The sequence below is a fragment of the Alnus glutinosa genome, chromosome 2 (genome assembly GCF_958979055.1).
Source record: "Alnus glutinosa chromosome 2, dhAlnGlut1.1, whole genome shotgun sequence".
NCBI classification, from domain to species: domain Eukaryota; kingdom Viridiplantae; phylum Streptophyta; class Magnoliopsida; order Fagales; family Betulaceae; genus Alnus; species Alnus glutinosa.
This window is the reverse complement of record NC_084887.1, coordinates 22,626,642-22,638,115: the sequence shown is the minus strand read 5'-3', so window position 1 is coordinate 22,638,115 and position 11,474 is coordinate 22,626,642. Positions and strand designations below refer to the sequence as shown.

Sequence of the window (11,474 nt, the reverse complement as noted above, 5' to 3'; positions counted from 1 at the left end):
GTCGCTGACATGGCATTTGACGGAATCTGTTAAAAATTTTAACAGAGTTTGACGCTAGAGATCGATTTGTAATTATTGCATATTACGAAGATCTCTCATGAAGTTTTTAAACCATAGAGAGTGAAAAATAATTATGGCATACTACAGAGACCAACGGTGTAATTATCTCTTAATCGTAAGCGGAGGTTAAATCAATATAATTGGAAGTGGAGGTTAAATCGTGGATTCGTGGGGCTGTTTTTTGGTTTATGTTTGTATAAACTGCACAGCAGTCGAAGCTGCATTTGAAACTCTGGATCCAAACGCTCTCTCCCCCTGGCCCAGCGCCTCCTCTCGCTGAGCATCCTACAGAGAGAATTCGGAGTAGGGAGACTTCGTAGGTTTTCGTAGAGACAGAGTCCGTAGAGAAAGGGAGAGATGGTGACGTCGCCGGTGGTGAACACTTACCCGCTGTCGAGCTACACCTTCGGGACCAAAGAGCCGAAGATGGAGAAGGACACCTCTGTCGCTGATCGCCTCGCTCGCATGAAAGTCAAGTAGTATATTCCGCGCCTCTCTTATAATTTCTTAAAACCCTAGATAAACCTCAGCTACCCTGTTTGGTTGCCGAGAAAGCTGAAACTATAAAATTTATTTTCTTTACTCTTTCGGTGTTTTATTTTCTTATGAAAAAGGGATTTTTAGGTTCAATGAAGGAGCTCGAATCGAAAACCTAATTTTTTTTTCCCCTTTTATCGAATTTTCTTGTGAACAAAACTAATTTTACAATTTAGAATCTTTGGCGGGTCTAGGTCATTACTGAATAAAATGCTGCATCGTGAATGTTATTCGGCTGGGACTCGCTGTGATTTTTATTATTCGATAATTTTTGAAAATTCTGACGATGCTGAAAGATGTTATTGAAACCTGGTCCAAATGCTGAATTAGAAGGTCTAAATCATGGAACAATTAGTACAACAGTTTTTTTTTTTGAATACCTGTGTTTGTGAATTTTTTTACCGAATTTCCAGAGTGAAGGTGGGTGATTCTGATTCCTGGTTATGATTCTTGGTTGCAGCTATATGAAGGAGGGAATGAGGACAAGTGTCGAAGGGATTTTACTGGTATGTTCATTTGATTTAGCTGCCAGGTGTTATGATGTTGTGAAAATCGAACTTTGTGATGCTTACATTTTTGCTTAGTATGGAAAGGTGGAGGAAGTTCATATCCTATGCTATCTGGATCCACATCTTGTGGACCATTAACTTGATGGTAAATAATGAAATGTATAATTGCTTTCTTTTAGAGAGCTTAACTAAAGGTCTGAGTTCATCAACGTTTTTGTAATAAACCTTAGAGTTAACAGATTATTGCATGCTTTTTTTTTTTCCTCTTGTTTTCTACTGGAACTTTAATTTCAGAGTGAAGGTTCATGTGTAAAGAAGGCATAGGGTATCCAGTTTACTCAACCCGCCAAAAAGGTGGGAGGGGTTTTCCTTGTTATCCAAAAAGAAGGGATAGCCTAAATGGTTGAAGATTAAGATGAATATGCTAAAGGTCTTTACTTGCCGCTTGTGTATTTAATACTTGGGCTGCCTTTGTTTCGGAGTAAAAAGTGTTTCAAAAAACATTTTATCCATTTTCCACTGTTTGGTGCAAGAGAAAAAATATTGGTTACTATAAAATGATTTCAAAGTAAACAACAAATTTTCTATCCTAAATGGTCCCCACCATCCTCCGTCTGAATTGCAGCTCTACTTGCCGTTGTAGAGGAACCCAATTGCCCCTCCCCCTAGCGCCATTGCCCTTTGCCTCTTGGCTGCCATCCCCCTTACCCCATCTCAACCTTCCCCCCTACAGCCACCACCACCCCAACAAAGTAACCTAGACACTCTCTTCCCCCAGTGCCACTTTCCTCCATTCATTATCATAACCCCTTTCAAACCCCCCCTTTAATCATTACTTATCAAAAAAAACACCCCCCCTCCCCAATTGCAACTTCCTCTCCCCGTCTGTGGGTTTTGTGAGAGATTCTTTTTTTTTTAAATTTATTTATTTATTTATTTTTTAATTATTGGTCTCCGTATTTAGCATTGTTTAATAATGTTGAGTAGCTGTTTGGTGTGGTGTGGGTAATGCCGCAATCGGTGAAAGATATGATGGGGAGTTGGAGGGGGCAAAAGGGCAACCGGATGTTGATACTGATTTGATGAATGGCTCCTTTGTGTTTGATGTGGTGTGTATGGAGGGAACAGAATGCACATAGCTTTGAAGATTGTGAGTCTGGTTTGATTAACTTGAAAAAGCTGGTAATACAAACTTTGTTTATGTGGAGAGTGAAACTATAGTCTATGTCTGAGTGTTTTTATTTTGATTTTCTAGATAAGTGCTCGCTTTTCTCTTTGAATTAGGGGTATCATGTATACATCCTGTGTACTATGGGTTGCGCCCTTCTGCTCTTTTTGAAATATACTTTTAGTTATAAAAAAAAATGTTGAGTAGTTTTCGTTTGGTTTTCAGATTCAGTAAGAAACTATTTTTTTGTACCAACCAAAAAATGGAAAACATTTTTGATATTATTTTTAGGGGTTGCCATCATGTGGATTGGTGTTGTTTGGATTCTAGAGGGGCTTCAAGTGGTGTTTTGATTATGTGGGATAAAAAGGGTGGTGGAGGAGATTGACGAGTGTGTGGGGAAGTTCACCTTGGCTGTCACTTTTAGAAATGTTGAGATCATTTCACCTGGGCTTTTACGAGTGTTTATGACCCTAATTTTGATAGGGATAAAAGGCTTCTTTGGGATGAGTTGGCTGGTATGCTTAGTTGGTGGAACTTGCCTTAGTGCATTGGGGGTGATTTTAAGACTAATCGGTTCCCCAGTGAGAGATCAGGAGAAGCTCGTTCATGTCCAGCTATGGTGGAGCTTTCTGACTTCATTTTTGATTAGAGCTTGATGGACTTCCCTCTTGTTAGCGGAACTTTTACTTGGTTGAACAATCTAGAGTCACCCTTTCGGTCTAGAATAGATAGATTTCTTGTCTCTCCATAGGAAGCCCAGTTTCCTGGCTTGTCCCAAAGGCGGCTTCCTTTTTCTGGTGTGTCCCTAGACTTGGATCATTTCCCGATCATCCTTGACTGTGGTGACTTTTGAAGGGGTAATAGGTCCTTCAAATTTGAAAACATGTGGCTAAAGTTTGAGGGTTTTGTGGATGGAGTGAAATAGTGGTGGGACTGTTCTCAATTCCAAGGCCCTCTGAGCTTCATTTTAGCCTGCAAGCTCCAGGCTTTGAAAGCTGATTTAAGGAGATAGAATGAGGATGTGTTTGGTAATGTTGAGAGGAAGAAGAAGATCCTTTTGGAAGAGCTACGGGTTTTTGATATCATTGAAGAAGAGAGGGCATTAGGTTTTGAGGAGAGCATAAAGAAGGTAGAAGTTGTGAGTGAGTTAGAAAGATCCACTCTCTTGGAGGAGGTGAGTTGGAGGTAGAAATCTAGGGCCTTGTGGTTAAGGGAAGGTGACAAATACTCAAGAGTTTTTTTTTTTCACAAAATGGCAACTCCAACAGAAGGAAGAACTCCATTGACTCGTTGTTGGTTGATGTTACAATTTCTACCAATGGTTAGAGATCAACGAGCACATTGTCCAGTTTTATAAAAGTTGTACACCGAATAGTTCAGTTGGAGGCCATAGTTGGATGGTTTTTCTTTTGATTCTATTGTGGAGGCTAAGGCTATTTGGTTGGAGAGAGATTTTGAGGAAAGGGAGGTGGTGTTAGAAGTAGTGAAAGCTTGAATGATGACAAGCTGCCAGGCCCTAGCGGTTACTCTATGGCGTTCTTCCAAACTTGCTTGGTTGTTTTAAAAGAGGACATCATGAAGGTCTTTGGTGACTTTCATGCTAGAGGTAAGTTTTAGAGGATCCTAAATTCTACGTTTATTGCCCTATTTCAAAGATTTCAGGGGCTGTTGATCCCAAGAATTTTTGTTTGATTAGTCTAGTGGGTGGCATTTACAAAATTATTGCTAAGATTCTAGCAAACAAGCTAAAGATGGTGTTGGAGAAGATTATTTCTACGTTGCTGATTTCTTTCATCCGAATTAGGCAAATCATAAATCTTGTTCTTAGTGCCAATGAATGCTTTGATAGTAAAATAAGATCTGGAGAGCCGGGTGTTCTCTGCAAAATGGAATTAGAAAAAACTTATGATCATGTTAATTGAGATTTTTTGTTGTACATGCTGAGGAGGTGCAGTTATGGGGGGAAATGGTGCTCATTGATAGCTCATTGTATATCATCGATGCGCTTCTCAATTTTGGTCAATGACACTATTTTATGTTTTTATTTTTTTGTTTTTTGTTTTTGTTTTTGTTTTGTTTTTTAGTTTTGTTTTGTTTTTTGTTTTTGTTTTTCGTAGCTCTCGTGGCTTGAGATAAGGAGACCTTTTGTCTCCATTGCTGTTTGTCATTGTGATGGAGGCTTTGGGTAGGATGATGTCTTCTGCAGTGAGGGGGGTTTGTTGTCTGGCTTCTCTGTGGGGATAGGGAATGTTGGTGGGATTGATATCTCTCACCTTTTGTTTGCTAATGATACTTTGATTTTTTTGTGGGGGCAGTCCTAGATCACCTACATCATCTGTGCTTCTTATTCTTATGTTTTAAAGCTGTTTCGGGCTTGAAGATCAAAATGGATAAGTTGGAATTGGTTTGTGTGGGTAATGTTGATAATGTGGATGAGTTGGCTGGTATTGTGGGACGTGAGGTTTCTTCTTTGTCTTTGAAGTATCTTGGTCTATTGTTGGGAGCCTTCTATAATGCTAAGCTTATTTGGGACGGTGTTATTGTAAAAATAGAACGTCGGTTGGATAGTTGGAAAAGAATGTATTTGTCTGTGTGGTTGGGTTACCCTTATTACCCTTATTTGTCTATGTATTTGTCCCCTCTTCCTGTGAGTGTTGCAAATCGTATTGAGAAGCTTCAACATGATTTCTTATTGGGTGGGCTAGGTGAAGAGTTCAAATACCACCTGGTAAGTTAGTCCAAGGTTTGTTCTTCGATCTCTGAGGGAGGGTTGAGGGTTCAGAACTTGCTGATGTTAAATCGTACTCTTATGGCGCTATGTGCTTGGGAGAGAGGCTTGGTGAAGAGTTGTGGTGGACTATAGATTTGGCAGTTTGTGTAGTGGGTAGTTTTCTAATGAGTCTCTTGGGGCATATGGGGTGGAGTTATGGAAGAATGTTAAGAGGGGTTGGGGAAACTTTTCAAGTCATACTAGATTTGAGGTGAGGGATGTGAGATGGCTTTGCGGTTAGATTTTGGCATAATATGTGGTATGGGGATATGGCTCTTAAGGAAGACTTTTCCAAATTTATATAGTATTTTTTGCGCGAAGGATGCTTCTATTGTGGCTCACTTTGAGCTTTCTTATGGCTCCATGATTGGAAGGTGGATGTTTTTACCTCATTCTTCAGGGTCTTGTATTAAGTTAGAATGAGATTGGAAGGTGAAGACGAGCTTTGGTGAGGCCCTTCTAATAAAAGGTTGTTTGGTGTTAGATCCTTTACAGTGTCATGGTTTGTAATGATGACTTTCTTTTCCATTGGAAGAGTGTTTGACAGACTAAGGTCCCTTTGAGAGCGGCCTTTTTTGCTTGGTCAGCGACGCTAGGAAAGATCCTTAGGTGCTGTGTGTGTAAACGGAATGATGAGTCCGTTGACCATCTTCTTCTCCTATGTGAAGTTGCTTGTGTCTTATGGAATTTTGTTTGTTTGTTTGTTTGTTTTTGTTTTGTTTTGTTTTGTTTTGTTTTTTTTCTGGTTGATTTGGGTTTTCTTGGGTTATACTTATACGAGTAATCGACTTGTATGTTTGTTGGTCAATCAGAGTGCTGCAATGTGGGAGATGGTGCTTTCGTGCATTTTGTGATGTCTATGGAAGGAAAAGAATGTTAGAAGTTTTGAGAACCGTGAGAGGGTATTGGAGGAGATGAAGTCTTTGTTCTTCTACGCTCTGGCCCCGTTTGAAAACCCCCTTGCCCTCCCCTCCCCTTGGGTTTTTTTTTGAATGATTGAAAATTAAAATTGATGTGATATAAAGTTGATATAATTTATATGGAAAAGTGAAAAAAATTTGTATTGTAGTGAGTTTTTTATTTAAAAAGTAATAAGAAAGTGTTGATGTGATATAAAAAGTGAAAAAAGTTAAGAATGTTTTGAAGTTGATGTTTTTTGGGAGAAGTGAAGGGAAGGGGAGGGGAGGGGAAAGTGGTTTTCAAACGGGGCCTCTGTATCTGTGAATAGCTGCTTTTGTGTTTTTCTTTTGGTGATTCTATGATCTCCTTGTTCTTTTTTCTCTTTCTAGGTAGGTGTTTTTTCTTGTATACTTCAAGTGTACCTGGGGACGCCTTCCTCCTTTAATGATATCCCAATTACTTATAAAAAAAATAAAAAAATAAAAAGGGTCTAGTGTTGATTAGAACTCCTTAGTTCTCAATACTAATTTTACGAGCTTAATCAAATCAGGCCATGCATTCTTTCTAGCGTTTTGTCCTTGTCCCGAATACCAAATAGCACAATGAATAGTGGCTTACTCATTGGATTGCCATCGTGATGTTACCAAAAAAAAAAAAGATGAAAGATAATATGATTTGCAGTCCTTTTGAACTTACTACTTCCAATATTCTTATCATGTCCATATTGTGTAATTTGGTAGAGTTAAACAATATATGAAAAATACTAAGTCCCAAGTGCAAACCTTTGTGTTTTTTTCTGTGTCCACCTTTCTTAATGAGAGAGCTTTTACACGCAGGATCCTCTTCCTTTATATGCCTTGGTGACAGGTGACTAATCAGACCTTACGTTAGCTAGGCAAGTCACCTGGAGGCAATGGAATACTAATGTATGCCTTGGATTGGTTCATCTTTGTCATGACTGAAGGCTACGAATTTTGATTTCATTCTTCAATTACTGATCTCTGCAAGCCCAGTCACCTAATGGGCAATTCAGTTAATTTTATAAGCCTCTCAATTTGTAGAGTTCATTGTTTACCTACTATATATCTATAATCACCTCCATGTGTAAATTGCATGATCTGGCTCCACCTTTTGGGATTTTACAAGAAGAAAGATGCATGGTAGCAAGTGAAGTGTGATTGCTTGAGTTACCTGAAGAATGGTGAATCACCATTTGATAGTTATGTATGAGCAAGGACTGGTTCTGTTCTCTTCAGTTTTGTTGACCCTGTTGTCGTAAAGTTGAGGATGGAGCAAAAGTACCAGTCTTTTAAAGCTTTACATCAAGTTGACTTCCATGACTATATCAGATTTGAACCAATATTTACTAATAGGTTTACCAAATGCTTTGAGTCAAGTTGAACCATCATTTGCAAGACCAACATTCCCAGGTAGAAAGCTTCAAATTATAACTAGTGCCTTTTGTCATCTCCACCGAGTACCAGAGCGCAGCATGAAATTTGTCTTATTTCATGAAATTAGTAGGAATTTGTTATAAGCTAATTTTACATCCTTTGTAGACTTGCATGCGTTTCTTTAGAACCATTGTCTTAGTATCATATATGCTTCTTAGCCCACTGAGATATAGCTGCATATAACTCTTAAGGAAATTAATGATTATGAACATCAGGTATAGATGAACTTTCATTAGGAGGGGTTGGGAGGAGTTTTTTTAGTTTTAATAGATTTGTGGTGAGAGATGACTCTTAAGGTTTGTTTTTGGCATGGTGTATGGTGTGGGGTGTTGCCCTGCAAGGGAGCATATCCAGAGTTGTTTAGCATTACCTGCCTTAGGAATGCTTCTGTGATAGATCATCTTCAGTTTTCTAATTGTTCATTTATCTATTTTTGGTTAGGTGTTTCTTTTGTATATGTCTTGTGTACTTGGGTACGCCCTTTGGTTTTAATGAAATTTGATTACTTATATAAAACAAAAAAGATGAACTTTCAGTTGGATGTTTGTGCATTGTTAGAAGAGGAATTCAGATTTCACTCACAGGGAGCTTTCTTGAAAGGCAATTTTTTTGCAGTGCAAATTTTTTTTTTTTTTTTAATGAAAATGTGATTTTTTTTTTTTTAATTTTAATTTTTTTTCTGCCACGAATAAGAATCACAAACATTTAATCATGGCATAGGCTATCATTTTTTAGACAGTTATTTTATATTTTAGTCTTGTTGCTTTTTCTTATGCTCAACATGCCGCAAGCCCTCTTCTTTCCAAGTTCTTCTCCATGGTATTTCTTGGGTGGATAAGAATTGGACATAAGTTTCTTCATTCTACAATTCCAGGCGCTTACTTTCTCTTTGCTCATTCGCTTACTTTCTCTTTGCAGGTACAGGAACATAATCATCCTCACATACTTCTTCTGCAAATTGGGAACACTTTCTGTAAACTTCCTGGTGGGCGTTTGAAGCCAGGAGAGAATGGTATGATATTTCCTTTGTTATTCTCATAATCATCACAGGGTCTGTGTTTTCCTCTAGTTTTTCTTCTTTTGTTTCTTTTTTTTTTTCTCCTTTTTTCATTCTTCTGTTTACTTTATGTGACAGAAATTGAGGGTTTGAAAAGGAAGCTGACCAGCAAGCTTGGTGCTACTGTACCTGCTCTTGTGCCAGACTGGCAGGTATTATTCTGTTTTATTTTATCTGAGTATAGGATGAGAGGAGATGCTAGAAATGGATATGGGCATTGGAAACATGTCTATTATTACTGAAAGTTAGTGGAGACAAAAAGAAAAAGGTAATAGACATAGGCAGAATTGCTATATCAGCTGAGACTGTGATGGCTAGCCTTTGCTAGGTCTTCTTAATGGGCTTGCATTAATTACAGTTTGCTTCCTGTTTTGAGTAGCTGCCCTGCTTCCCTTTTGACTAGGAGACCAGTTCTGCTTGAAAATGTGGGTCTTGGGTACAATGGTTGAAGGCCATATTTCTTCTCACCTTTATGTGAGTGGGTGTAGGCACTGGGAGTTTTATATTTGATAATGCTTATTATTGCTTCCTAAAATCTTTTTGCAGATAGGTGAGTGTGTAGCTATCTGGTGGAGGCCAAACTTTGAAACCATAATGTACCCGTATTGCCCTCCCCACATAACAAAACCCAAGGTAAAATACAGTTAAAGGCCAAATTACTGAATCTTGTTCATGTTGCTGGCTCATTGGTTAGACATGATCCTCCTCCCTTCCCAGTGAGGCAGGATTTTGGGGCTTTATTTAACCCCTTTTCGTCCTTCCCTTTTTTGCCATGCGAGTATGCAGGAGTGTAAGAAGCTTTACCTTGTTCACTTGTCTGAAAGGGAGTACTTTGCAGTCCCAAAAAATTTGAAACTTCTTGCTGTTCCATTGTTTGAACTCTACGATAATGTTCAGGTATGAAAATCATATGGCATTCTTCTCATCTTTAACTTAACTTGACATTTGACTAGTTTTCATTCCTAACTCTTTAGGTTAAAATGTCAGGTTTGCCTGAATGTGAATCTTTTTGAGTGAAAGTTTTTATAATCAAGGCGGAGTAGTGGGACTACTATGGTTCATAAGGGAATAACGATGTGGTCTACTATCAAAATGAAACTACATTTATCCCCCTTAAACTACTATTCAATTTGCAATGTCACTCAAATTTTAAAAAGTTGTAGTGTCCCCCCTAAACTACCTAACACTTATGCTTAGCCTCTTTCTGTTAGGATTTTTTGTTAAATCTAACGGAAATGGGTCAAATGCGATACACATGACGTAAAATGTCCATCAAACCGATATCATGTGTAAAAGTACAATTTTTCCCTTGAATTAAATAAAAAAAAAATCTTGCTGGGCCATAGAGGCCCACAGTGAAGTTGGGGAGATCCACAACCATGGTCCTTTGGCCATAGAGATCCACGACCTAGAGGAGACCCACGGCCAGGCCATGGGCCTGGAGGAGACCCGGCTGGCTGTGGGTCTCCCACAGTGTTTTTTGTAGTAGTTTTATATGATGCAAGGGTATTATTGTCATTTTTAGTTACGTGTATCGCACGTGACTAATTTCCGTAAGATTTAACAGAAAATCCCAACGGATGGGGGCTAAGTGTAAAAGGGTTAGGTAATTTGAGACTTCACAACTTTTTAAAGTTTTGAAAGTGACATTGCAAATTAAATGGTAGTTTAAGGGGAATAAGTGTAGTTTCCATACATTTATTATAGCAAGCCCATGGCGGTGACTATAAAATTTTAAAATTCCCCCGCCTAACCTCCACTCCTAATCTTGTATTATCCAAAAACCAAAATGGCAAACATGACCTCTTCATCTTACCACTTTCGATTTGTCATTTTTATTTTTTTGGGTTGAAAACTGTAATATTGAATCCTAATTTCTATTGTATGTCACTTACGTGGTTGCAGAGATATGGACCAGTTATATCCACCATTCCTCAACAACTCTCCAGATTTCAGTTCAACATGATCGCTAAATGAGTGTAGCATGGATTTCTAGAACTCACATCCTTCTAGCTCTGCTTTTATAATTTAATGAAGTTCGGACCTTTATTTCATTGCGTGGACTGCTAGGACTAGGACCTGGACATCACATCATAACTGAATTTTAAGTTAGTTAGACTGGGTTTCTCCACTTATGCGGATAACTGAAGCGTATCTTTTGACATGGTCTGTGTCTAATGTTTGGTCCTTTGGATTATCAATTATTGTGTTCTGAATGAGCCTAGGATTCTTGTTCTTGTAGTCATATGATGTACTGTAGCGTAAGATTCAATCGGATTGAATAGTCTGTGGGGTGGGATGGGATGGGGTGGGATGAGTTAATAACAACGCCATTTTGGGACTTCCAACAAATTCTCTAATGTAACTGATTATGCTGTTGTAATATTGTAGGTGAAATTAGAGTACAAAAGTGGATAGTGTCTTTAACTGCCGACTACATGGTCTTGAATGTGTATGATCATCCCTCTTGTATTTAAAGTTCTTTCTACTTTTGCGTGTTGCTTAGGGTATCAACCTCGTAGTCTAGCTTTGATGGATGCGTCTATCATGCAAGCCTGGAATTTTCAGTATTCTAGGCTCATTAATGGGGAAGGATGAGGCTAATAAGAGTAATTCTATGTACATCAAGTGTCCATCAAAAAATTAGGTAGCTTTTAAAATTATCATTGGACATGTAATTGATCAAATCATGGACACTAAATGTACATATAGAATTATTCGGCTAATAATACTTCGCTGAAACCTTATGGGGGAATAAGTTCTTACCCACACTCCGTTATGAGAAAGTAGATTTAGAAAAATAGCAACCTGAATAGTACGTATGTGGTTGAGAGGTAAATGGCTTTACTATTAGATAGAGTTTTTTGCTCATCCCCCAGTTGTATTTGGCAATGTGTTTTTGCTGGTCTAATGTTGTAGGAGAGGTTTCTATCCTTGTTATTATCTGATTTTTAATGAATGTTATTTGATCTTAGAAAAAAAAAGCATGAAGAGGGGCTTTGTTGAGTTGGATTCA

The 11,474-nt window shown here is 38.3% G+C and overlaps 1 protein-coding gene across 2 annotated transcripts; it reads left to right on the top strand.

Annotated features, from left to right (window-relative positions):
• Positions 1-233: 233 nt before the first annotated feature.
• On the top strand, positions 234-10,699 carry LOC133860757 (pre-mRNA cleavage factor Im 25 kDa subunit 2). 2 transcript variants are annotated; one of them, XM_062296365.1, is made up of 7 exons: positions 234-536; positions 1,058-1,103; positions 8,320-8,413; positions 8,537-8,610; positions 9,005-9,091; positions 9,245-9,355; positions 10,364-10,699. In XM_062296365.1, exons 1-7 carry the CDS (start codon positions 418-420, stop codon positions 10,433-10,435), a joined length of 603 nt encoding a protein of 200 aa, XP_062152349.1. In that variant the 5' UTR covers positions 234-417; the 3' UTR covers positions 10,436-10,699. The 2 variants fall into 2 exon arrangements, with proteins under 2 accessions (XP_062152349.1, XP_062152348.1); XM_062296364.1 differs by having other exon boundaries at positions 234-539.
• The last annotated feature ends 775 nt before the right edge of the window (positions 10,700-11,474 follow it).

What these genes read in the sequence shown, in the direction of transcription:
- LOC133860757 (XM_062296364.1), top strand. Translation starts at nt 418, where the DNA reads ATGGTGACGTCGCCGGTGGTGAACACTTACCCGCTGTCGAGCTACACC. An exon ending in TTTGAAGCCAGGAGAGAATG is followed by an intron (nt 8,414 to 8,536) that starts GTATGATATTTC and finishes TTTATGTGACAG; the next exon opens with AAATTGAGGGTTTGAAAAGG. An exon ending in CTCTTGTGCCAGACTGGCAG is followed by an intron (nt 8,611 to 9,004) that starts GTATTATTCTGT and finishes ATCTTTTTGCAG; the next exon opens with ATAGGTGAGTGTGTAGCTAT.